Source organism: Physeter macrocephalus, chromosome 10 (genome assembly GCF_002837175.3).
Source record: "Physeter macrocephalus isolate SW-GA chromosome 10, ASM283717v5, whole genome shotgun sequence".
NCBI lineage: Eukaryota > Metazoa > Chordata > Mammalia > Artiodactyla > Physeteridae > Physeter > Physeter macrocephalus.
Genome location: NC_041223.1, coordinates 58019158 through 58044252, shown reverse-complemented (window position 1 = coordinate 58044252; position 25095 = coordinate 58019158). Strand labels below are relative to the sequence as shown.

Sequence of the window (25095 nt, the reverse complement as noted above, 5' to 3'; positions counted from 1 at the left end):
TCCCAGAGAATAAAACCTCTAGTCCTTTGCTTGGGTGGGATGGAGCAGTCACCAAGCTGCTCAGAGATAGTTGTTGTAAGACATTTTTTCAATAAATTTTACTTTTGTTAGACGTTTGATCATTCTGGCTTTGAGAAGGATGTAGAGATGCCAATCTCAAACTTTTACAGGGGAGAAGGGGGTCCTAAACGTTGGTTAGCTCAGTTACAATTCATCTCTCTGCTTTCCAGCTTCCAAAATTTTGTTTTTGTTGCACCCTATCCATTTCTCTTTTGCCTTGTGGTTTCATGCCATAGGAGAGAACATGTGTTCAAAGATGATATTCAACCTTCCATCTTTGCCAGAATACTCGGTGTTTTTTAAGAAAAATAAAACACAAGCACTTGGGAGTAGTATACGCTCTTTTTAAAAAATAATTGGAGTTACAAAAATGTCTTACTACTGCATAGTGTGTTTACGTGTAGTGTCTTATATGATCTTCACAAAAACCCTGTAAATTTAGCAAATATATTTGACTATTATGTAAACTGGAATTAAGAAATTAACTGGCTTGCATAAGGACATATCTTCCATTAATAAGAGATATAGAATTAGTGATCATTACTTCTGGCTCAGGCCTACATTATTCAGAATTTATCTATATATTAGTTAAGTATAGGTAATCAAGTATTTATGAGTGGCAAGATTTATAGAGAAAAAAGCCTCATATGGGCTTCCCTGGTGTCGCAGTGGTTGAGAATCCGCCTGCCGATGCAGGGGACACGGGTTCGTGCCCCGGTCCGGGAAGATCCCACATGCCGCGGAGTGGCTGGGCCCGTGAGCCATGGCCGCTGAGCCTGTGCGTCCAGAGCCTGTGCTCCGCAACGGGAGAGGCCACAACAGTGATAGGCCCGCATACCACATTAAAAAAAAAAAAAAAAAAAAAGCCTCATCATCTTCATATTCAGCCTAAGAGTTTGTTCAGATACTTTCTTCAAATATTTTATAAGCCATCTTAGCTACTTTAAATTTAAGGGTTTCAGTAAAATTCATGTTGTTCAGACCTTGTGTTTTTAAACCAGTGATGCACTATACCATCTTCACTACTGAAAATGATAAAAGTAATAAAATTGCCAGGCAATGCTAAAGATTAGTTTTCTATTTCAAATTTCTGTAGAAGTTGTTTAAGAGTTGAATAGCATTACATACCGCACACATACACACATGCAGTCTACAAAGGCAGTAATGGCTTTTAATCTTACTTCCCATATCGTTTCTACACAGCGTTGTGTTTCACAGCCATAACTGAGAGAGAACTGTGCTCAGTTGGAAATTGTGGTTAAAGAATGACAGCAAAACAAGAAAGCAAGCCATATAGAATGTGTGTGAGCAGCAAGTAGTCAATATTTCTAAACTGAAATATTTCTTATTTGGGTTTTTATTTTTATTATGAGAAACAAAACAATTTGGGTAACTTTTCTATCAAAACCTATTGTGCCATATAGGAACAATAGAAATACTTATATTTTCTGCAGACAGGAAAGATGAGTGAACCTGTACAAAAATCATAGACAATAGCTTCCAGAAAATCAGAAGTATATCAATAAGAGATACTTAAGTAATAATGGAAGGTAGGAAATGATTAACTAATAAGGACCTACTGTATAGCACAGGGAACTCTACTCAATACTCTGTAATGGCCTATATGGGAAAAGAATCTAAAAAGGAGTGGATATATGTATATGTGTAACTGATTCACTTTGCTGTACACCTGAAACTAACACAACATTGTAAATCTACCATACTCCAATAAAAATTTTTTTTAAAAGATAGGAAATGATTAGTTTCAAAATGAATATAAATAGTACCTTCTAGGAAATGCTCATAGAAATAAAAAATCAGTGCAGTAAAGTGTTCCAAGAATTTTATATAAAAATATGTTTTGTAAAATCCTTATTTTGTCAGCTGAAGGTTAGTATTGTAGATTAGACATTTCAAATGTAAAATAATACTAAATTTCACATTAATGTAAAATTAAACTATACATTTGTAAAGAATATATTAGAAATATATCTTAGTTTGTTGGGTGTGGGTTCTGTTAAAAAAGATTGATGTGTTTACTTCATTAACCACAGCAAAATATTAATAATGGATACATTCATGTGCTGTTAAAAGTGTAATTCTCTTCTTTTAAATTGTGTTGCATAATGTTTAAACTAAAATTTTCCACTTTTAATGTTAGAAAAGAGAAAGACGTAATTATACTATTTAAATGATTAGTGCCATTGTAAACATTATATTCTCCCTTTGTTTTGTACAAAATTACTAGTCCTCAAGTTTTTATTTAAATTAACTCTTCAGTGATGGAACATGTTATCATGAATTGAAAATCATGTAACTAAAGCAATAAAATGTATTTATTGCTAATGTTCCTATAACTAAAATGAAGCAGAGAACTTAGGAGATTTATGACCAATACAAGTAAGAATAATTTTTTGTACACTTTTTATCTCTGCTTGATTTTTGGCCTCAATGAGTACATCCATGTTATGATATTACACTATCACTCTCCATTAAAGATGTTACATTTTAAATTGTCAAGAAATGAGCATGCAGTTTTGATTACATAAATTTTTAGTATTACAGTTTTGGATTGTGTTTATTATCAGTCACAGATTCACTAAATCAAAAACTGTATCCAAGTTTTTTTTTACATAAAATCTCTTTAATCTGCAGGTGAGCTCTGATTTTGATTCTATTTTGTATTTTGGCCTCACTTAATCCAAAACATTAGGAGAAAAATTCTTTACCTTTGAAAGGAAATGAACTTGTTCTAGCTATCCTCATTATGTTACTAATTTGGATAGCCAGATACATCTTTGCAAAATCTCACTATTGGTCTTAATTATTCCAATAAGAATCTCATCGTAGCCTTAATTATTCCTTTCATTTCCCTTTTCTACTCCTAACATTTGATTATTTTACTTGAAAACAACTGACATGCCTCCATAGCTGCCCAAATTTGTAATCATATCAATCTTATTCTGGGGGTTCTAGCTGCCTTCTTTCCCATTTTGAGCCACTGGCCTTTTAGCATGTTTTAGTGTTCACTGGAGAGCAAAGGTTTAAGCTTCTACCCTTTCTTAGCTCTAAAGCTACTTGTTTTTATAAAGCACTTATTTTACCTTTAGGTATTTTACCCCCCCAAATTAAGGTTTTTCTTCCCATTTTATCATTGAAATAGTGCCAGAATTTTTCTAAATATTACTGTGTACCTACCTTTTAGTGGAAGGAGTAATATCGCATTTATGTCGTGGCACATGTAGGACTAAATGCACACTTAAGCTGCAAAAGATTGCATATCTATTTATTTGAAAATAGTTTTGAGTTTTCATGACAGAGCAACCAGTATGGTGAATATCCTTCTTGTGTTTATAGTTGCAGTATTATTTTTTGTGATTGTATAAGAAAGAATTAAACTAAGGTGAAGGTTTCACAGACGAGCTTTCCATAAGCAGATGCTAACCTTTTTCCTGTTTATGTTTTACCAGTGCTTTCTGAACAAAACCCATTTCTTTCCTTTAGCAATTGATCGTGCTGAAGCCCTACTGAGAATTTCCGGTTGGATGTAAAAACTCTTCTATTTTCTTGGTCCAGGAATCATTAGTTAGTAAGACCTGAATGATTGATTTCCTGTTGTCCTGAAGCAGGTTAAAAGAAGTTTTGTGGTGTCCAGATTGTGTCTTAGCAGAAATGTAGTCATTCTTATTTGTAATATCCTTATTTGTAACAAATTCCTCTCATCTCTTCAACCTATATCTGTATGTATCCTTGGGGGATAATGTAACATCTGTCTTATGGTCAACTGAATTCGGGGGGAAAAAAAAAACTCTTAGTGTCCAGTGTCTGCATCTTCCAAATTTGATGTTATAGTAATGTTGAAGGATAAAATTGTACACATGAGATATTCATGTGAGGTACAAACACACAAAAAAGTCCATATTAATCGTTTATTTTCTCTTGTTTATTGCCTCCTATGATTTACTAGTTGTGAACTTTTGAACATCAGGACATTTTTTATACATTTGTTAAATAAATCTGCTCTATACCTGGAAATACGATGAGGAATTGCTATGAGAAATATTTTTATACAGATTTTGATTTTTTGTGGCTTAGTATAACTGTTATTACTAATACAGTTATAAGGTAGGATGAGCAAACTAAATATGGTCAATTTCATCTAAATATTGTAGCGTCACGGGGAAACTAAGAAATGTCTTTCTTATGTATTTTATTTTTCCCCAGAAATCAAAAATCTCCACATATGACAAAATGTGGGCCTTTATGAGTAGCAGGAGGCAGTCCGTGCTCGTCAAAAGTAATGAAGAAGGAATCCAGAGAGTCCTCACCTCCGATTACGCTTTCCTAATGGAGTCAACAACCATTGAGTTTGTCACTCAGAGGAACTGTAACCTGACACAGATTGGCGGCCTCATAGACTCCAAAGGTTATGGCGTCGGCACCCCCATGGGTAGGCTTCATGTCAGCCACTTGTTCTTTGTTCATTAATCTTAGTTGCTGTGAAAATGGAAGAAAAACAGTGCCTCCATATGCCATTAGGAATCTTGCTTCAAACAAATGTATCTTGCTATGTTCTGAGACTGTATAAAGTCAGGAAGATATTTGGACATCTGCTTCTAAAGGAATAAGTAACAAAAGGAAAATTGATTTCTACGAAATGGTCAGTAGACATTTTTACTTTATCAGTGTTGAAAACATCCACAACACCTCCCCCCACAAAGGACCTTCTCTATCTTACACTTAAAAAAAGTTTTTATGAATAAAGTTTTTGCAGCATTATTTTTTGAGATTGGTGGCTTATGAATATAGTATTTGACTTAGTTAACTAAAAGAATGAGCCACAAATGGTTACTGTGAATAATTATTTTATTTACAAGAGGTATATGTTTATTTAAGAGGAATAGCAGACTATTTACCAGTAACATACCTAGAATATTTTACACTAGGATTGATTGGTTTTAACATTCTCTTTCTTCTATATGACAAAATTCTTTTCATTAATAATCATGGAATGAAATAATAATAATTGCCACAAAAGACAATGAAAATTTTCATTTATTGAGCTTCATATTTATGTATAATGTATGTGAACATGTATATACATTCATATGATTAATGAATGTATAAATACATATTACAGTATATATGTACATGTCATGGGCATAAAAATGGCTCCCCCATGGCCTAATCCTGAGAACATATGAATTTATTACCTTTTATGACAAAAGGGATTTTGCAGATGTGATTAAGTTAAGGATCTTAAAATGGGGAGATTATCCTGGATTAACCAGGTGGGTCCAGTGTAATCGAAAAGGTCCTTAAAAGAAGGAAGCACAGTGTCACAATTAAGAAGGTATCACAACAGAAGTAGTGAGAGAAAGAATGTGTTAGTCCACCTGGGCTGCCGTAACAAAACACCAGAGATTGGGTGCTGTAAAAACAACAGAAATTGATTTCTCACAGTTTTGGAAGCTGGAAGTCCAAGATCAAGGTACCAACAGATTTGGTGTCTGAGGAGAAGCTGCTTCTTGGTTAAAAGACCAGGAAGGAACAAGGACTCTATCTTGAGTCCCTTAAATAAGAGCACTAATCTCATTCATGAGGGCTCCACCCTCATGACCCAATCACACCCGAGGGACCCCACCTCCAAATACCATTATACTGGGGATTAGATTTCAATATATAAATCTTGGGGTGGGGGGACACCATGGCAGGGAAGGGGAGGAAGAGAGAGAGAGAGAGAGAGATTGATTTGAAAATTTTACTTGGTGAACTGAAGATGGAGGAAAGGACCACAGCGTAGCAATACAGAGGACCTTTAGAAGTAAGTTTAGGAGGCAAGGAAACAAATTCTTTCCTGGAGGCCACGGAAGGAATGCAGCCCTGCAGATACCTCACTTTTAGGACTTCTGACCTATAGAACTATGGGATAATGAATTTGTGTTATTTTAAGCCCCTCAATTTGTGGTAATTTGTTATAGCAGAAATAGGAAACTGATACTGTATGCAAAAAAAAAATAACAGATTAACATGTTTTTATTACATCAATTTTTTGTTTTTAAAGAAAGGGGAAAGCACTTACAGCTACTCACTGGCTATACAGTAATGAATAATGACACTATAATTTTTCTTAGCCTTAACTTCAAATTTTTAATGACTGTCAAAACAGATCTTCATGTATTTATGTTTAATAAATGGTATAGTCATATTTGCCCATGTATCCTCATTCATAATTTTATTACTTTTAATTTTGAAAAGTTTCTTTCAAATGAGCTAACATGTATACCCTAGTTAGAAAGTTGGGCACAGATTCATAAAAATCCCATTTCATGATAAATTCCAGAAATTGCAATAGTGTCCATGTCTTTGTTTCTTTGGGATCATTTCTAACAACTTTCAAATGTCTAGGAAGTCCAAAAATTTTCCACCATAATGACTTCAAAAACTTCAACATTAAATTCTTTCATATTAGGTAAAGTTTACTCAAATTCATTATAGCTCAAAATAGTTCGAACTGGCTTTGAGAGAATTCTGAGACATTCGCTCCTGTAACATTACATATTCCTGCAATTATATAGCAGACTCAAAATAATGATTGCACAGTCATTGTGAAAGCAAAGCAAAACAAAACAAAACAAGAACCTTAAGTTCTTGCTCCAAAAAATATGCAAGTGTAGCTGAGCTCACATATCTTGGGGGAGTGAGCTGTATAAAATGAGAATTCTCCAAATTAGTTTCCAAGTGGAGTACAATGTTTATTAAAGAATAAGAAATAAATAGATGCTAAAATTCAAAACTCAATAAGACTTGGGCTGTTAAAACTCAATAGTAATTGTTTAGAACCTGGATGAACAAAAGATATTTTCAAGAGAGGAATATTTTACTTTTGACATGTTTTGACTTGCCAGTGCCGGGTGACAGTTGTTGCTATTATTGTTTTAAAATTCTCTACACAAAATGAACCCCCTTTATTGTTTGCACCAGGGAAAGGCCATCCAAAGCTTTGCCATTATGATGCCAATGTATGTATTAATTCAGAAGTTTTCTAATTAATTCTAATATATAAAAATGTTTGAATTCTCTTAATTATAGCTTAAGAAGCACTTCTTTTCAAAATGCTTTAAATTATACTTATATTTACAGTAAGGCTTCAGTCTATTGCCACAGTTTTGTGTTGATGGAGTGTTCAAATCCTGGCATACTCCATAGTTAGATCCCATATGGCTCTTTACCTCAGTAAGAATTACCTGAAGAACTCAACAACTTCATGAGTTGATGTACCATTTATTTGGAATTTGTGATGAGTAACTTTGATAACTTTTCAAGCATACTTGTACTCATTTATGAAAAGTTATATGAACAAATTTATGTTTTAGAAAAGAGGCTGATAATATGCTCTAAAGTATCATCATGTTGTATTTTGCACACTGATATTCTAGATTTAGCTTGTCACTTAATGTGATCTTAGACAAGTGACATGAAATTTATAGCTTCTAAATTTCTTTTTTTTTAATTAGTAAAATTACAGGGTGAGACTAGGAACACCTAAGGTCTATTTAATGCCAAACTTATAGTAATGTTTCAGATAATATACTTGACAGAGTCCCAGAGTTTGATTTAAAGTGGGCTAGAAACTACATGGAGAAATATGATTAGCTGATGTTTTCAAACAAATTTTAAAAATCAAACACCTTCTTAAACACTTATGAGAGGAATGGAAGCAGTGATTTGATAGGTTCCAATTGCCTCACAGTTTCATTTGGGAAGAGCTGAAGAAAATAAATGCATTTTTCAGTGTTGTTTCTGGAAGGAGTGAGATTCCTGTGTATCCTTACCCTCCTCTTTTGGTTTACATTGCGTGGAAGAGGGCAGAGATTTTTGTCTGTTTGTTGTTGTAAGCCCACACAACAATAGTGCCTGCAGTCTGTGGACCCTCAATTATTTGTTCAACAAATGAACTCTACATATGAAAATATGATGGTGCAGCAAGATTTATAAATACAGAAAACAAATAACTTTTGGAGCTAAAGATCAGCACAGCATCTTACATTACGCAATGCGATGACCTCATTAAACAAAACTGAGTGACTGAGGGTAGTGAGAATTGAATAAGATTTGGGGAGGATGTTTGAGGACTTTAGAGTATAGCACAGATATTCTTCATTAACATTAGTTACATAATAGCACTCATAATTTCAGAATTTCTAGAATAAAGAAATTTGACTTATACTTAATATAAAACCTTAACTTGATGGGGTTTTTTGGTTTGTTTGCTTGTTTGTGTTGTAAATACAATGTACCAATGTACCAGGAATGTCTCTTATCATATTGTTTTGCTTTGAGGAAACGCTTGTTACAAATAAATCAAAATAGTATTTTATATAATTCTCAAAAATTCCCTGAGATATTTCAGATGTGAAAGCTATTTAAAAAAAGAAAGATAACAGTTAAATCAGTTCTACGGAAGCTGTTACAGTTTCTTGGAACCATACAAATAGCAATTTTTGTTTTCTCCCTACCCCTGACACTGTTTACTGAAAGATATTGACTTATAAGGAAAATATGAAACAATTCAAAATATTAATATATGTATAAACTATATAACTTTTAAAATGTAACTAACTTTTTAAATGAAGGAAAATACTGGGCACAGCATTTGGAATTTCTATTTCTTCTCACTTTAAGCTTATCTTATATATGAGAGAACAAAACAAACTATAAGCCTTAGGGTGTAGATTTTTTTTTTCCTTTTATCTGTTCAATTCAGCTGATCAGATCAACTTTTGCCTTCTGAAGAAAGCGTAATTATTGCAGAAAATAGTCTGATACAGGAAAGGTCACTTGCATGAGAAACTTAAGAAATCTAGTTGAATTATATATCTGAGTGGAATCATTTCTTCATAGTGTGTAGTTAGTTTGGTATAATAGTGTAATAAATTAGTGTTTTCATTAAAATGAATTTTTCAGAATTAAGAAATAGCACATGGTAAATTTCTTTTATAGGACTTTCTTGGACTTTTAATGTAAAATTATCAGTACATATTAATAAAAATTCAAAGCAGCTAATAATACTTTGACATAGTAAAATTATAGACTAGGAAGAATATTTTACCATATTCTTCTTTATTTTCATTGCCAAATAATATTGAATTTAAATTTATTAAAATGTCTCATTACTAAAATTTGCTTAATGCATTTAACATACATTTTGTTTTTAGCCTAATTCTGAATGAGATAAATTTGAACATAATAATTTAAATTTGAAGGGAAAAATATTCAAATCACTCACCTGTAGGTATTGCAATATAACTTTTGTTTCTTTTGTTCAGATAGTTTTCTTCTGTTTGACTTGATAATATTTTCTTAAATTTAGTAAATTATATTTTATTCACTCATAACATAGTATAAAATTAAAATGATTCTGAGACTCCAATACATTATGAGTAAGTCTTAACTCATATAACTTCATCAAAGAAGTATAATCTAGAAAGAGGCATTTCACACTTTACCCCCTCAAATATGTCTGAAAAAAAAACTTCAGGCAGTAATTTATGATATACTATGTCATAGCTCTGCCAAAAATATGGCTTTCATGAATTATTACTTAGTCATTAATAAATGCAATGACATGCAACTCTAGTAGTTGAATGAGATTCTGACTTACCATAAATTTTCAACCAACATCATAACCTGCACTTCTCAACTAGTTAATTAGCATTTGCCTTTTACATCATCTTTTTCAAGCATACTGACAATTTTTTTGTAATATGTCATTTTTACTTAGTTTTTAAATTTTGTTTAATTATAAGCCAAAAAATAAAAATAAAAAATAATGCATTTAGGTGTGGAAAAGAAAAGGTTATTTGAGTCTCTTTCCCAGCAAGAGTTAAGGAGATGAATCTATTCAAAGCAGAGCAATATAGGCTTGGGTTCTGGAAATTTAGATCAGTTCCAGAAATTCCCCAGGATTTTGAGTTTATACCTGCAGAAGCCATAAACTGATATGAAAATTTTGTCTTTATTAATACTGCAAATGTGATCAAGGAGAGGAACTCCCTTTGCTTTGCTTTTATTGTTGCTCAGATTTTTAGGTACTGTCATAGAGGTGTATGTGGTTAAGTGCAGGAAGGTAAACAGAAATACTATGTCTCTTTTGGAGTGAATATTCAGAAATATTTCAAAAATTATACATATTTTTCTTTTTTCCCCCAGAAGTCCATGTGTCCTTTTAAACTGCTAGGGCTCCTCCTGTGTGATTCATCTAGGGGCCTGCCATCACCATTCATCACTCTGAGTGTGATGATTACTGCCCAAACTGTTGTGAAATCACTGAATGACTCAGTTATAAGCTATTTAATTAGGAAAGCTCTGTTTACACAAAAATACCTTAGTGGAGCAATCAACAATGATGTGAAGGTAAATGCTAAATAAGCATAAACTGGTTTAATTAAGCTTGCGGTGACATTAAATCCCTTTCATAGTTTTCCTGACTGCAGCAATGTTATTTTAATGTGATATTTACTGTATGGTAGATTTTTGAAATTGTAGGTGTTCTTACTCATAATACATTAACTGAACTTCCTTTTCATTCATTAGAATTTTTAAAAAACAACAACTGGATGGGGTAAAGCAAAAAAAGCAAATCACAGCAGTTTTCATTAAGGAATATTTAAAATGTGTGAGCAGTTGCAGTCTTGCCTTTTAATTCACCATAGGTGATAATCTATTTTAGCCGAACAGGGAGCGGTTCTACTTAACGGCATTTTCAGCTGCTTTGCCTCCCTTCTGACCACCTATACTAAAAGCTTTCTTGGCTCTGTCTTTGGAATGTTGAGTGCACAGGGCGCTTTGAGGACTAGGCAGACTCAGCAGTCCATGAGCTGGTAGGAAAACAGCAATCTAGAAAAAAATCCATTAGGGCCAGTTGGTGTTATTTTGTTTTGCTGTGTTCAATTTGGTAGAAATATTGTAAAGTGTCTGAAGGGTCCCATTAAAACTATTTCTGTTTTTAACAATGAGCCAGTGGCACACTTCATTCATTTATTGGTGCCTCCCAACTTTAATAACATATGGACAGCACGAGTCAGCTGAAAAGGGAATGGAGGAAATTCTGCTCATGTCTGTGCCTATCGTCCAAGATGCTAAAATTTTCTATAATCTTATGTATCCTCATCCTACTTCTGGGATTAAATCAGTAGTAGGTTTCAAGCAGTCCATGAATAATTATATCTGTGAACAAAATCCAAATTAAATTACTTATATCATAGTCAGAGAACTATTGAAATATGTGTAATACATGAAGAATGTAATAGGCAATGTAGAGGTGAAGTAAAGATGAATGTAAAGAGTATATTTATAAATCCCTTATCATGCTAAGGTTAAATTTAATGACAATTTTATCAGACACAAAATTGTTATATACATTTTTCTTGTGTTATATTTACTTATGTAATTATAAATAAGACGCATTCTTGCTTCATAATTGGATTTTAATGTTACCTTTATAAACTAATTTACGTATTTTATATTAATGAATACAAAATAGCTGTAGCCCTATTAGTAATTCTTAAGTAAGTTTTATCTCATTATAATGCCCTTACGCATAATCAGCCTAAAGTAAAAAATATTACAAAAGGTTGTATCATAGACTCTTTCTGGTAGAAGGGTACCACATTGACATATGAACAATGTGAAATTTCATTCTTCACTTCTGTTTTCTAATGTTAAATGCATGAGATCTCACTGCTTCTTCATTTCTTGTTATTTGATGAAGTGAGAGATGTAGAATTGGTACTAAGGGGGACGTTGTTTATTTAAGGCAGATGTTGGTATTTATAAAAATAGAAATCAGTATGAAAAGCATGTTTTTTCCCTGTTTTGCTCACCATCCATTTCTAGAATTCCCAATTCATCATATAATAAGTACTGTAATAGTCATCATTATAGATTCATAATATTGCCGGCCTTCAGTTCGTGAGCTTTACAGAAATGAATGAATACATTTGTCTTCATTAGTTGAACATAATGCACAAAAATTGATGCAAATTATTCATCTTTCTGCAGGTCAAACCTTCCATTAAAATGCATTCTATTTTTTTCATTGCAAAGGCAGCATAATTTTAATGCTGGTGAAGTAATTTTGCAAGTCTAAATCGAGATCTAATAATTTTCAGAGCTTGAATTAAACAAACAAAAAAAAGCACCAAATTACCCCTGTAGAAGCTGTATTTTCCTGGCATATTTGTTAAAGTCTTAGATTTCATGTCACTGAAAACAGATGAGTCTCAGTAAGCTATGCCTACTCCACAGACATCATCAACAGACTCTGCAGGCTAGAATCTAGGAAGCTTCCACAGGGAATTTGATGAATTGCGAGCCCCAGTGCAAGCAGCCTTCATGAATATTGTAAATACTGATGAAATGGTACCTAAGCAATGAATAAACGGATAATTCTCATGAAAACAGAGTGAGTTCCGATAGACTATATATGCAAACATTAGAACATTAATTCATTTTGTTTGTGTCTTGTGGTCATTACTGCAAGGCCATAGGTTCAAATTCCATTATAGATTAGTTAACCAGATTGACTGTGCCACACTGTCATCCTTTGGTTAGCAAGACTAAGTAAGATCAATGAATCACTCGTATTGGGAAAAAAAATAGTCAAAACATAGTGGTGAAATGTATAAGCACTAAATTCTGAAGATGAATGCCTTGCATTTGCTGTCCCTCATGTGAAAGGCATATTCTTATCATGCTGTATAGAATATGTGGCCTTTGTAGACAGATGACTTATGTGCAAATCTTAGTTCCACCTGAGTGTCCTAGGTGTCCTAAGTGAAGTTACTATGCCTCCCAGAGACTCAGCATTCTCATTGGTAAATGGGTAGAATCATGTCTACATAATTAGATTGCAATAAGGATTAAACATCAAATTTATAGTATTTGGATCAGAACATAGGCACCACAAATAATTCTGAAGGACTGTTCTGAAGAAATATTTTATAATAAGTAAAATGATGTATTTGTGGTTTTTAAGTCATTTGCATCTTACCCTTTTTCTCTCTATTCTTTATATTTTTAGTAATTGAATGTATTGTAGGTAAGACGTATTGTTAATATGATCCATTCCTAACTAATTAGAAATCATTTCCTATGGAAGCCAACCAGGATTTTATCATCAGCCAGTCAGTATATTGTATTTAAATAACCATGATTTGGTTACTTAGAAAGTTATCGATATCTATTTTTTAAAGATAAGACAATTTCTATTGTTGGGCATTATCTAAATAAAGTTTTTCCTTCTCTGAACATTTCCTGAATGTTTAGTAAACAGAGTCCAAGATGTAGTCAGAGAAGATTATCTCTGAAGGCCTGTATGTTTCCTTTTAATTTTGTCAATCTATAAGAAATTTTATCACTCTTCAACCTGCTTGGATCTGTAAAATAATGATCATAAAATATAAATATACATCACCCCTTTCTTAAGGAGATAGACTTGGAAAAACAACTTTAACATCAAATAGAGAAAATAGAATATTGAACACAAACAAGTAGTCTGTTATTTAATGGAGGGACTCAGAGTGGTAGAATTCACTGAGGACCAAAGTTCAGTTAGGCCAAATTGAAAAAGGGACTTGAGCTCTACCTTAAAGGATGGGTACTTTACTCTCCTGAAAAAGTTATTCTCTCTCCCAATTTTGGGATTCTTGAAGATTAAGTAGGTTGAGGATTTTATTTAAAATGTTCCAACTTTTATAATTCATTCATTAAAGTTTAATATTGGACTTGGGAAAACACGATAGGAAAGAAAGTATTCCTGAGATTTCCACTCTTACTGCTCTTCAAATGATTATTATGCAGATGAAAAATTGTAAGAAAAGCAGCGTTTCTAGAATGAAACTAGTTCTATTTTCATATTTTGTGTCAGCGTTACATGATTTAATACCCAGAGAAGAAAGGTGACTACAAATCTACTTCATCAGCCGCTTTTAACTAATATGTATGAAATACGTCAGAACCAGTGAAAACAGTTTACTTTTTCATTATGTGCTGATGACATTTGCCCTTCTTATCCTTTTTCACATAAGTCAAAGAATATTCAGAATATGAATAAAAGGCAAATGGCTAAAATACATAATCTATAATTTGAATTTTTTATTGATACATTTTGTGTACCTCATATAACCATCTCCTTTTGTGATCTTAGATACTTAAATTTCCTCCTGAGGATTCTACAAATATTCCTTTAAGTAGAATGCATTCAAATTACTTTTCTATAGAGGTCATCACACTTTGAATTTTAACATCTACAACAAAGAAAAAAACTGCAACCTCTATCCAATTTAAGCCAGTTATAGATTTTGAATATAAGTACTTAAAATTTCTTTAAAAATTACTATATATTAAATGTCCTGGGTGTTACATACACTTGATATCTATATACATTTGCTCCCTAAATCCATATAGTCTCTACCTCATAGTTTTTTATCTCTCTTCTCTTATTTCTACATTAACAGTGTCATTTATATTTGGCTCCATTCCACTGTGACCCTGATATCTTGAACTTAGTTATATCCTCTGTATCTAGAAGAAATGAACAAAGTGGGTTGGATGCTCTTAATATCATTTTCCTTTCTCATATATACCTTTCTAAACCAATAATGCAAATAGAAAGAAAAATAGAGGAAAAGCAGGTGAAAGGCAGCCAAAGAGAAAGAAGAGTTATTGTCCCTACTCTTCTTTTCAAAGTAATGAAGCCTTTTTTGTGTACCTCATCAGCAGACTAAGATAGTTCCATCTGTCACGTGGTTCTGCAATATGGTGTTCTTTATTATAATGATCCTCAAACTTGTAAAGGTTATTCAACATATGTTTTTGTGTTGCAGTGAAAACTCTAGGAGGGCAGGGCTCATATTACATTATTCATCACTATATGCCTAAAATCTAGCACCTGTGTATGTATATCTAACAATTAATAGTAAAAAAAAGATACATACATGGTCCTTGCCCTTGGGACACTCATATCAATCTAGTAGGAAAAGATATATAGCAAAACATTGGAATATGATGCACCAAATGTTGTACTAGAGTATCTGCAATGTGCTATGGCACCAAAGAAGAGGGATCCTGTGTATCTCTGTGGCAGCCAAGGAAAAGTGTGCAAAAGATCAGGAAAGATGAGCAGAAGTTTATCTGGATGTGAGGACATTCAACCAGAAAATTGGAGAAAGTATGGAAACTGGATTCTCCAGGCAATGGGAAATACAAATTTGTAGTTTGTATTGCTGGCATGTTAGGTGTGAAGAGAAGAGGATAAAGTCCGAGAAGCTTGTGATAGGTTGGAGAAAGGGATTGTATGACATCTTTAGGAATTGAGGTTGTATTCTATAGCTTTAGAGCACCATTAAAAAAAATTTAAGCAGGAAAATGATGTTCATAAATTTCCAATGTGGAACGATCACTAGGTATCATGGAAGACTTATCACTTTTAGCTCTCATTTACCATTCTGTGATTAAATGTTATGGGTTGATAATTTGTTTCAGGATGAGATTAATCTCCTTTAATTTTTATGATTATCACTCATGGATTCCTTATTCTCCTATTATATTGTGATTTTTTGATAGAATACCTTCAAAAGAAAATACAAAGAGTGATGACAGTAACTTCACACCAGTTTAGCTTTTATCTCATAGGAAATCTGAAATGGACCCCATGAAGTGTTTAGTTGCTACATATATTAAAGGCTTCATTTGAAATAAATGTATTATAATTATTAGATATAGATTAGATAAAGATATATAGTTTGGGTTCATAAGAAATGACTGAGGATAAAATTGCAGGTATGTATGACCAACTGTTAAGTAATTAATATTTTATTTATGCATGTATTCATTCCAGAAATATTGTCTTCACTGTGTGCCAGGTGTTATACTAACAGAGGAAATACAACACTGTCCTTATGAAATTTACAGCCTGTTAGGGTAAATGAGCATTAAATAAATAGTCACAGAAATTATTTTTTAGTTACAAACTGAGATAAGTTCTATCGAGGAAAATAACAATGATGCTTGGTATAGTATAATAGCATTGTTGACTGAATACAGCATAAAACTGGAAAATAGCAATTTAAAATGGAATCTGAAACGTAACTATAAAATTTGACTTAGCACTTCTTAAAAACAAATATGGGAGAGACAGTGTCTTAAGAGATAATAAAACTCATCTTTCACTGAGAAAAAGGCTCTAAGAAAATGTGGTCTGTTTCCAATTTTATTGGAAGATTTTATCATGGAAATAATGGTAAAAAGAGATAAAGCTCTAAAAGTACCCAAAATATGTTGTGCATTTAGGGCACCCAGCACTCATCTCAGCATAGGAAGCAGGGAACCATTTCATAAAACATAACATTGCCAGCAGCACTGTAATTTACTAAAGAAGGTTGATGTTTCCAGCAGATAGCCTCAGATCTTTTGTGCTCGCAGGTCTTTTACTTATTAGGGCACTGACCAAGGCCACTGACAGTTGATATAAGTGCAAAGATGGCATAAAAATTTATAAACTTATTTGTCACCCTAACTTATTCTAGATGATTAACACTAAAAGTGTGAAACAAGTCTGTTTATGAACTCTATTTGTTCTACTGAATTTAATAAGAACCTGAGAAGGTGTCCAATATCAGAAGTTCTGCCTTAACATATTATGACTATATCATAATGGATTCAATGTTTCATTCAAAAAGCATTTGTTTAATGCTTATTGTGTGATAGGCACTGTGCTAGATGCTGGATGAAATAAGATGAATAATGGATGGTTGATTACCTATAACTGACAGGTAGCCTGATTTTTAAGTCATTATTTAAAGGGCTTCAAGTATTTGGGTATGTGTCTTAGAAACATTTATCAGATTAAACACTTTCAAAGAAGAGGAATAATTAAGGAATTATTGAAGCTTTTTGAGGCAAATCATTGATATAATATACACTTAGTGATTGTAGTATAGTCACATACTCACAAGATGTATAAGTTACTATTCTTCAGAAAGTGCAAGAAAGTATACTTGGAGAAATGACAAGCTAGAGGAAACTTATAATTATGAGTAGTCTACTTCATAAAAATATCTTCCCAGGCCCAAAGATAACAAACACCAGGATGTTACCTAATTCTCTGTCATACACAGCACATAATATCATCATGATGAGCTGAAATAACTATGAAATATAAAACAAAGGAAATTAAAGTTCTTTAGGAAGTGGGCAGTGGGGAATTGTCATTATAAGTAACGGAAATACTTAGCCAGCCCCTTAGAATTTTAACAAAATATTTAAAGGATTTGGGTGCTATTAGGAAAAACAAAGGCTGTGTATTTTTCCCCAAAATTGGTTTCATCAGTTTTGATATACAAATATATTTAAATAACTCTTGTAACTTTTGTCCCCCAAAAGTATTTTGTAAAGAGACTTAAAAGCTGGGCATGAAGACATGTCTTAAAGTAAGTATTGTGACGTGAATTCTTATGAGCTGATGCTCATGAAGCATATGGAGGTAATAGATGAAAAAGAACATGCAAAAAATATGCTACTCGATCAGTAGTGCTGTGATAATGTGTAAATTCAAAGCTAGGCAGGGACAAGCAGGAGATCTAACAAGAAACAACTTATTTTTGACAGAGAGAGCTGATGTAGTAAGAGTAGTAATTATTGTTATCTAAGGCAGTGCTTTTCAAGTTGAGGTTAAAATAAAATAATTGATGGGGACATTAATAGATATGAAGGAAAAAATTCTTCCACTAAAGATAAATTTAATAATTTATAATATATTTTTTAAACTTTTTCCTTTGATGGAGAGATGGAAACCTTTTATTTTGTTAACGTATAATGTGAATTTACAAAAGATATACTTGTTATGGAGTATTCTTCGAGCTTATCTGACCAATGAATTCTTTAAAAGTGAAACACAGAAGTACATTTCCCAAAAAGAGAAGTGTGTGGGGAAAATCCAGTTTAGGAAATATTGGTATAATGAGTTTTAGAAAGAGATATTTATAGAAAGCAAGAGTGATTTCTTTTTCTGACCTTTGTAATTGATTGAAGCATGCAGGAGCTTGATTTGAAAGTAAGGAAACTTTTGGCAGTATGGATGGGATATCTCCAGTATGTGTATGGATAATGTGATTTTAGAATATTTCACTAAAGCATGGTAAGTATTAGACTTGTTGTGCAACCTTTAAAGAAAAGCTATTTATCAATCACTAAATCTCCTCAAGAATTAAACGTAATGCTAACTCCATTTCCTTTATCATTTCTATATTATCTAGATGTACTGAATAGGATACGGAAAATGTTTGGTACATACTTAAATTGGTGTGTTTGTAAAGAGCATGAAAAGGACAATCAAATGAGCAAATGAATAAACTATGTGTAGTAGATTTAGACTTTAGAACCAAGTATGTATAACAATGTGTGTATTCCATTCTATAAGTAAGAAACATCAGATGACAGAAAGGAAGGGAAGGAGGGAGGGGATGTGGGAGAGGAGGGAGGGGAAAGAAAAGGGAGGGGGAGGGGAAGGGAAGGAAAGGAAACAAAAAGAGAATGTATGAAAAAGAAGGAAGGAAAGGTAACAAGGAAGGTAGGGAAGAGGAAGGAGGGAAGAAAGTAAGGAAGAGAGGAGGGAGTCAATTCAATTTAATAAACCCAGCAAGTTGGCTCTGAGCTACTTGGTGAGATTTGTATTAATCGTTTATAACAAATCACAGTTTATTTTCCTAAGGAGCTTTTAGTCAATTTGTTGGGAGGAATGTTAATGAAATTATAATTTTATGTAAAATTCTTTGAGCTATGTAAAATTCTTTGATTTATGTAAAATTGAACATTTAGGAACATTTGGAGACTAATTTTTTTATCGAGGAAATTCTGAATAGGCGCATTTGTAGGTTTTATTTATGCCCACACATATACTGCTGCTGTATATCACTCGAAACTGCCTTTATGCCTCCTTCAAGTGTTCTTCTGAGCCCCACGTCTTATGCATCTGATACATCAAGGGACTTCACTATGTAGTAATCATATGTCTTTCTTTCTTCCTTGTTTTCTCCCTCCCTCTCTCTCTCTTTCTTCTTTCTTTCTTTCTTCCTTCCTTCTTCCCTCCCTTTCTCTCTCTCCCTCTCTCTCTCTCTCTGTCATGTAAACGAGAACCTTTTTTATCTGGTAAATGGGATCTTTCTGCAAGTTGAAAAAAAGACCGTTTTTAAAACATAATCGTTCCTTACTGTTAGTATGGAGCATGTGTTTAAACAACCAAAGAAAGTCTCACTGTGAGCAGGAATACAAATGAAACAAAAACCAGAGATTGCATAGTGAAAATCAAAGAGCTAAATTCAGTTTTAAGAGTTGTTTGCCTTATCCTGCATGATGTTTTTTAAAAGTAATTTATTTGCGAAAATTTTAATGCAGAAAATTTTAGACAAAATATTTCCTGGGATATAATTAAAGTTAAAATGTCTGGTAACCCTGTGTTGAAATTCTCACAGATTTTTAATAAAACTGGAACTGAAAATTATCTTTTCACATTGGATGTTGTAATTTTTCAGATACTTTTGTCTAGCTTGTTTCTTCACCCATTTATGGTTACCTATTTGTCCCCTTAAGCGTTTGAGGATTGACTTTTAGGTGCAATAGTATATGTTATAATAGACATGTTTACAATTTCCTCAGTCATTTTCTAATCAAAGTTAAGGTCCTCTTGCAAAAATACTCATCTTCCTTGGAGGCAACCTTACGGTGCGTTAACCCCAGCTTCTCCCAGGTGCCACTCAATGCCCTCATAGTTCTTCGCTTGCCAGCATTTGGTTTGAGGCTGGGTTCATACTTGGGCAAAAGTTAGACTCTATCTATCTAACTAATGGCTGTTCACTTCATTAGAGCTAAGTGCATGGCTATTCATGTCACAGAGAAGATTAAAGATACTTTTATTCTTTGACCTCAATATGTCCTTGAGATTTTTCAAATAGATAAAGTTTCAAACCACTTTTGACTTTAACTAGTACCTGCTAGAAATGCGTCCCAAGAAGCAGCAAATGAGGCACCAAAGAAGTAATCATTCATTATTGAATTATTGTTTTTTAAAATGAATTAATGACAGAATGAAAAATAAAGCATGGCAATGATTTAGTGTCATTGATATTATCTACATTATCTATATTATCTACCTCAAAATGAGGTGTATTAATTTTGTAGCTTTGATTCAAACCAAATTCTATTTACATATTATTATGTTTACACTGGAAAATAAGTGTGAGGAGGTTTGCCAGCAATAGACATTTTCATATTTACAGTAAGTGCTGGAAATAGGAAGCTCAACCAGCAAGAAATCAAGATGTTTCCATCATTTGTTGAAAAGTGGGTTGCTTTTGTTTGTCTGTGCCTTATTTTGAGAATGAAGTAGAGAATATGGTGTCTGAAGATACTGAATAAACATCCTAAAGCAATTCAGTGGGTTTGGTGAGTTGGCAATAAATAATATTCTTTTAATTTTGCTCAGGATGAGAAATGACCTGGCTCAAAATATTACTTAGGTAGATCAAGAATTTTTCATATTTCAAAGTCTACTTTTCATGTCACTTTCCCCCCAACATTTGCTTATAATTATACTTCCAGGCCACATTTTTATATTAGTTACCTGTGGTCATTTTCATAAGTACTATCAGTATAAAATTTGTTTCAGATACTATGTTTCTAATTGAAGGATATATTTGATAAACTACAGATCTTCTTAAAATGATTTTTTTCCCTCAATCAAATGTTTATTTTGCAGGGAATATACATGGTTAATCAGAACAGTAATTCAGAGTAAATGTGACTTTGAAGCTGCTGCTAGGCTAGTTGTAGTGAATTAATGAAAACTGGATAGTCAAACAAGATGACCTTTATTTATGTTTTTTAAATACATATCAGAGGAGACCAAAAACACCCCACTGTCACTCTTATATTTTGTCAAGGCTGCCTCAATCAGATATAATGCTCCTCATAATATGAAACATTGGTTGAGAGCAGTTTGAAAATTAAGATAGGTGATAGATATAGAGAGATGATAGAAAGGAAGAAAGAATGAAAGAATGAAAGAAGGAAGGAAGGAAGAAAAAGAAAGAAAGAAAGAAAAAAAGAAAGAAAGAAAGGAATAGATAGATATCCTCTATTCCAAAGGGTTTACAATCTACTTAGGAAAGTAGATCACATTTTGAAAGGTAAATAATGGTAATACTAAGTGACCTAGCCTGAGTGTCCAGTGAGTGACCAAGGTAGAAAATAATATGGGCTAAGCTAATCCATTGAAATCTGAAGTGGCTAAGGGGTGGAATTTAAACTGAACATTTTCATCAGAGTAGTATTTGGAAGAGGAAATAGGAAGGAAACTTAGAAGCAGAAATTCCCCTGCTATAATTAGGAGTTGTTGCACAATAAAAATAAAATATTTAAGTTCTAATTATAAGAATGGATAATGCCCCTTTTAGGAAAGCTGTGAAAAAATGTATAGAAGCCATGTAAATATTTCTTCTGCATAGATTGAAGATTGTGTTAAAGAAACAGCTCTCCACCTGGATTTGGTAGATCTTCAGTCCTCCAACTTTTACCATAAGCTACTAACTTGTTTTGATTTTTCTTTGTATTTCTGCTTTTTAGTTTGCCTACTCTTGCTAAAAGAGCAATATTGAATTATTCCTGTTATATTAATCAAGTAAAAAGAAGACATATAGTGCTGTCCCTTATGAGGCAGAATAGTTTCCTCATAAGGTTTTTAATTGCTCTTAGCAAAAAGGTATCTTTAGGTGCAAATGTAGGTATATTTAAATCAAAACAAAATCACAGACAACATAGAGTATTAGCTGAAATTGTGTTTTTCTACAAGCGGAAAAACACTTATGGATGAATCTGTGCAGAAAAATGGAATGTGCAGTATAGTGTTTTAGGAAGGAAGGTTAAACTTTAGAAGCAGGCTATTTTCTGGGTGGGAAAAAGCAATAAGACCAATCCCTTGGGACAGATGTTGAAAGATGCATAAGTTCAGTATTATTCCATGCTTCTGGGCAACCAATTAGAAAAGTTATTACTTATCAGGTAATAGCTAATACAGATGAATATCTACCCCCATCAGCATAAATACTATAAATCTCACTTATATTGTTGCCTCCACTGAAAGTAATATTTCTTTCCAAAGTGTAAAACTATAAATAAACAACCAAAAAAAAATCTTACGATGCATTGCCATGACGATTTTTGAATGATCCAAGTTTGTACAAACCTGTTACTTCTGTTATTCATATCAAATAACAAATATGGGTGATTATCTATCTGCAAGTATTAGCCACCCCTGAATAGAGCTTGTTAATCATGATCACTTTAAATTATTGCACTTAATCATGGGAAACACCATTTTTTGCACAACTTTCCTAAAAATCGAGGTTACTGTTTTATCAATGCTCTGTTTTCAGTGTTGAATGATTCTTAGACATTAACTAAATATCCTTGCCCTCTATCCATTTCCTTTTGTAGATTTCTACTTACTGTTTTATTATTTTTCCAATGGTCTGAGTTGAGCCTGCCTTTAAGAGAGAGATATTTTCCTCTTTCAAAACAAAATGTTATCTTACCCTTCAAAATCAGAAAGGCCACCTGCCCTATTTATTTTGTTAAACTTCTATTTTCTGCCATTTTCCAGTTGTTTTTTGCTGCTGAAAATAAATACTGGCATACTTTGGAGCGTTTGGAAATAGCTCTGTTCTCTCATCATGTAACCTTTAATTATGAAATTTTGGGTTCCTGGAAAGCATTAACAAACCCTCTCTTTTCTTAGGTTCTCCATATAGAGATAAAATCACCATAGCAATTCTTCAGCTGCAAGAGGAAGGCAAGCTGCACATGATGAAGGAGAAGTGGTGGAGGGGCAATGGGTGTCCAGAGGAGGAGAGCAAAGAGGCCAGTGCCCTGGGGGTTCAAAATATTGGTGGCATCTTCATTGTTCTTGCAGCCGGCTTGGTGCTCTCAGTTTTTGTGGCAGTGGGAGAGTTTTTGTACAAATCCAAAAAAAACGCTCAATTGGAAAAGGTAAATGTCACTTTTTTACAACTTAAAACAATCTTTGTTATAATAAAACGAACTTTTTTATCTTTCTAACCAAGGGAAATACTTAGAACTGTGCTAATGGTCTTCTGCCACTCATTATATAACAAAGGTTCATAGAACTCAGGATCACCTTTGTAATTTTCCATTTAAATGTAATATTTTTAATTGAAGCCAACTTCAAGACCAGTAACTGTTTTTTGTCTTACTGAAGTATGAAAATGGAGAAACTTTTGCTGCTCGAAGTTCACTGTGGTTAGTTTATTAGGGGAATATAATTAATGAAGGAAGCAAAACTCAGAAACTGTAATATGAAGAAAAAATTTCTCTGCAGATAAAAAGTGTTTAAGATACGATACTCATTAACAGTTTCAAGTTAGAGAGTAAGTGAAATTTTTATTTGAAGATTTTTGGTCCAATAATTTCTAATTTGGAAAAATCTTAATGTGCATTGTGGAAATTTTAATTAATTTTCTACATTAATGAATATGTGAGAATATTGTGGTTTCTTCTTTGCCACTTAATGTTATTCTTAATGCATCCTTTATTGCCTTGCACCTGAGTCTTTAGAAGTATAAAAATCTCAAAAATATTGAGACTATTGCAATTTTCATAGTATTTTAATATATTTAGTCTTTTGTGTAACTGTCTTTATATTCTATTCTTTAAAAAGGCTGTGAACCTGGTTCAGATTATATATTTCTAGTGCTATAATTCCCTTAGTTCTATAAATATAAAGATGAATATTTATAGATAAATCTTTCAGATGATACATGCTACTTTTTAATATAACTTTATGACTCTGGACATAAAATGCTGCTTTAGCATTTTTAAGCCTTCTGGAACTTTACTTAGTCTTTTAGTATTTAAACATCTCTTTTGTTTTTAATTAAAAAACGTTTTTTAGATCTTAAATTTTAGACGCTGCATCAGAGTGAGATTATATTCTGTTAAATAACTGAAAGGTTTATGAACTTTTACTGGTAAATATAAAGAGTAGAAATATGATATATTCCTTCATATTTAATAATTTATGATATAATTATCCTTTCTGAAATCAAGAATACAACATTCCTACATTTTACTTGACTACAGGACTTAATTCCTAGAAATAATGTTTTTACAAATGACTACTTTGATAGCCCCATTCTGTCTATAAGTAAAATAACCAATTCAAAGGTTTGAAAAATTTGGACAGTTATATGATTTATTTTCCCACAATATTCAGGATGGCTATATCTACTGACTTGCTAAATCAAATACCTTTTGCACTAGTGCGACTGAAAATTAAGTCTAAGTACACTTTTTATGTTATGACCCTTATTACAATGTCAAAATGAGTTTTGGAATCAAATCCAAAGAACTAATCAGAGATGAAAATTATTAACTCTTCAGTTTTTATTTTTGCTATAATTTATCAATAAGTGTGATATTTGGTTAGTTAATGCTTAAAATGAGTCCAAAAATAATAGAAGAAGTTTAGATTGTCTAGTTAGAGCCTCAAATCATCCATATGTAGTGGTTTTTTTTCACTTACAGCTCAGTATTAAAATAAAACACATACATTAATCTCTTGACAGCATGCGGTAGTCTGTCGCCCTTTTCTCTCCGTATCCTGTTCATATGATTTACCTGGGCCATGTCTCTATGTACAATTATTTTATAAGCATTCTGTTTTTTTTAAGGGACATGGGAATTTACTTTTGTAAAATCACCTTTACTTTTATTATAAATAACTAGTTTAGCTGAATTTTTCACATATCGACCAGCTCTCAATTTCTATGGACTTCTATGACCTTCTAAAACATTAGAAAAAGGAAGTCAACGTAACTTTTGGTGCTGAAACAGATAAACTATTGTATTGGAAAGAAACAACTGTGTTGATATGACATGAGCGTTCTTAGTCACATTCTCCGA

General features: G+C 32.7%; 1 protein-coding gene across 4 annotated transcripts in view; it reads left to right on the top strand.

Moving 5' to 3' along the window:
- The window catches only part of GRIK2 (glutamate ionotropic receptor kainate type subunit 2), a 677382-nt gene that overhangs the window by 638430 nt on the left and 13857 nt on the right, over nucleotides 1-25095 (top strand). For 3 of the 4 annotated variants that reach the window (XM_028494615.1, XM_028494616.2, XM_055087599.1), the window contains 2 exons: nucleotides 4285-4510; nucleotides 22913-23163. In XM_028494615.1, coding sequence (XP_028350416.1) covers nucleotides 4285-4510; nucleotides 22913-23163 — 477 coding nt within the window. Of the gene's footprint in view, nucleotides 1-3564; nucleotides 4511-22912; nucleotides 23164-25095 lie in introns of those variants that run through there. The other variant, XM_028494618.2, reaches the window with a different exon arrangement.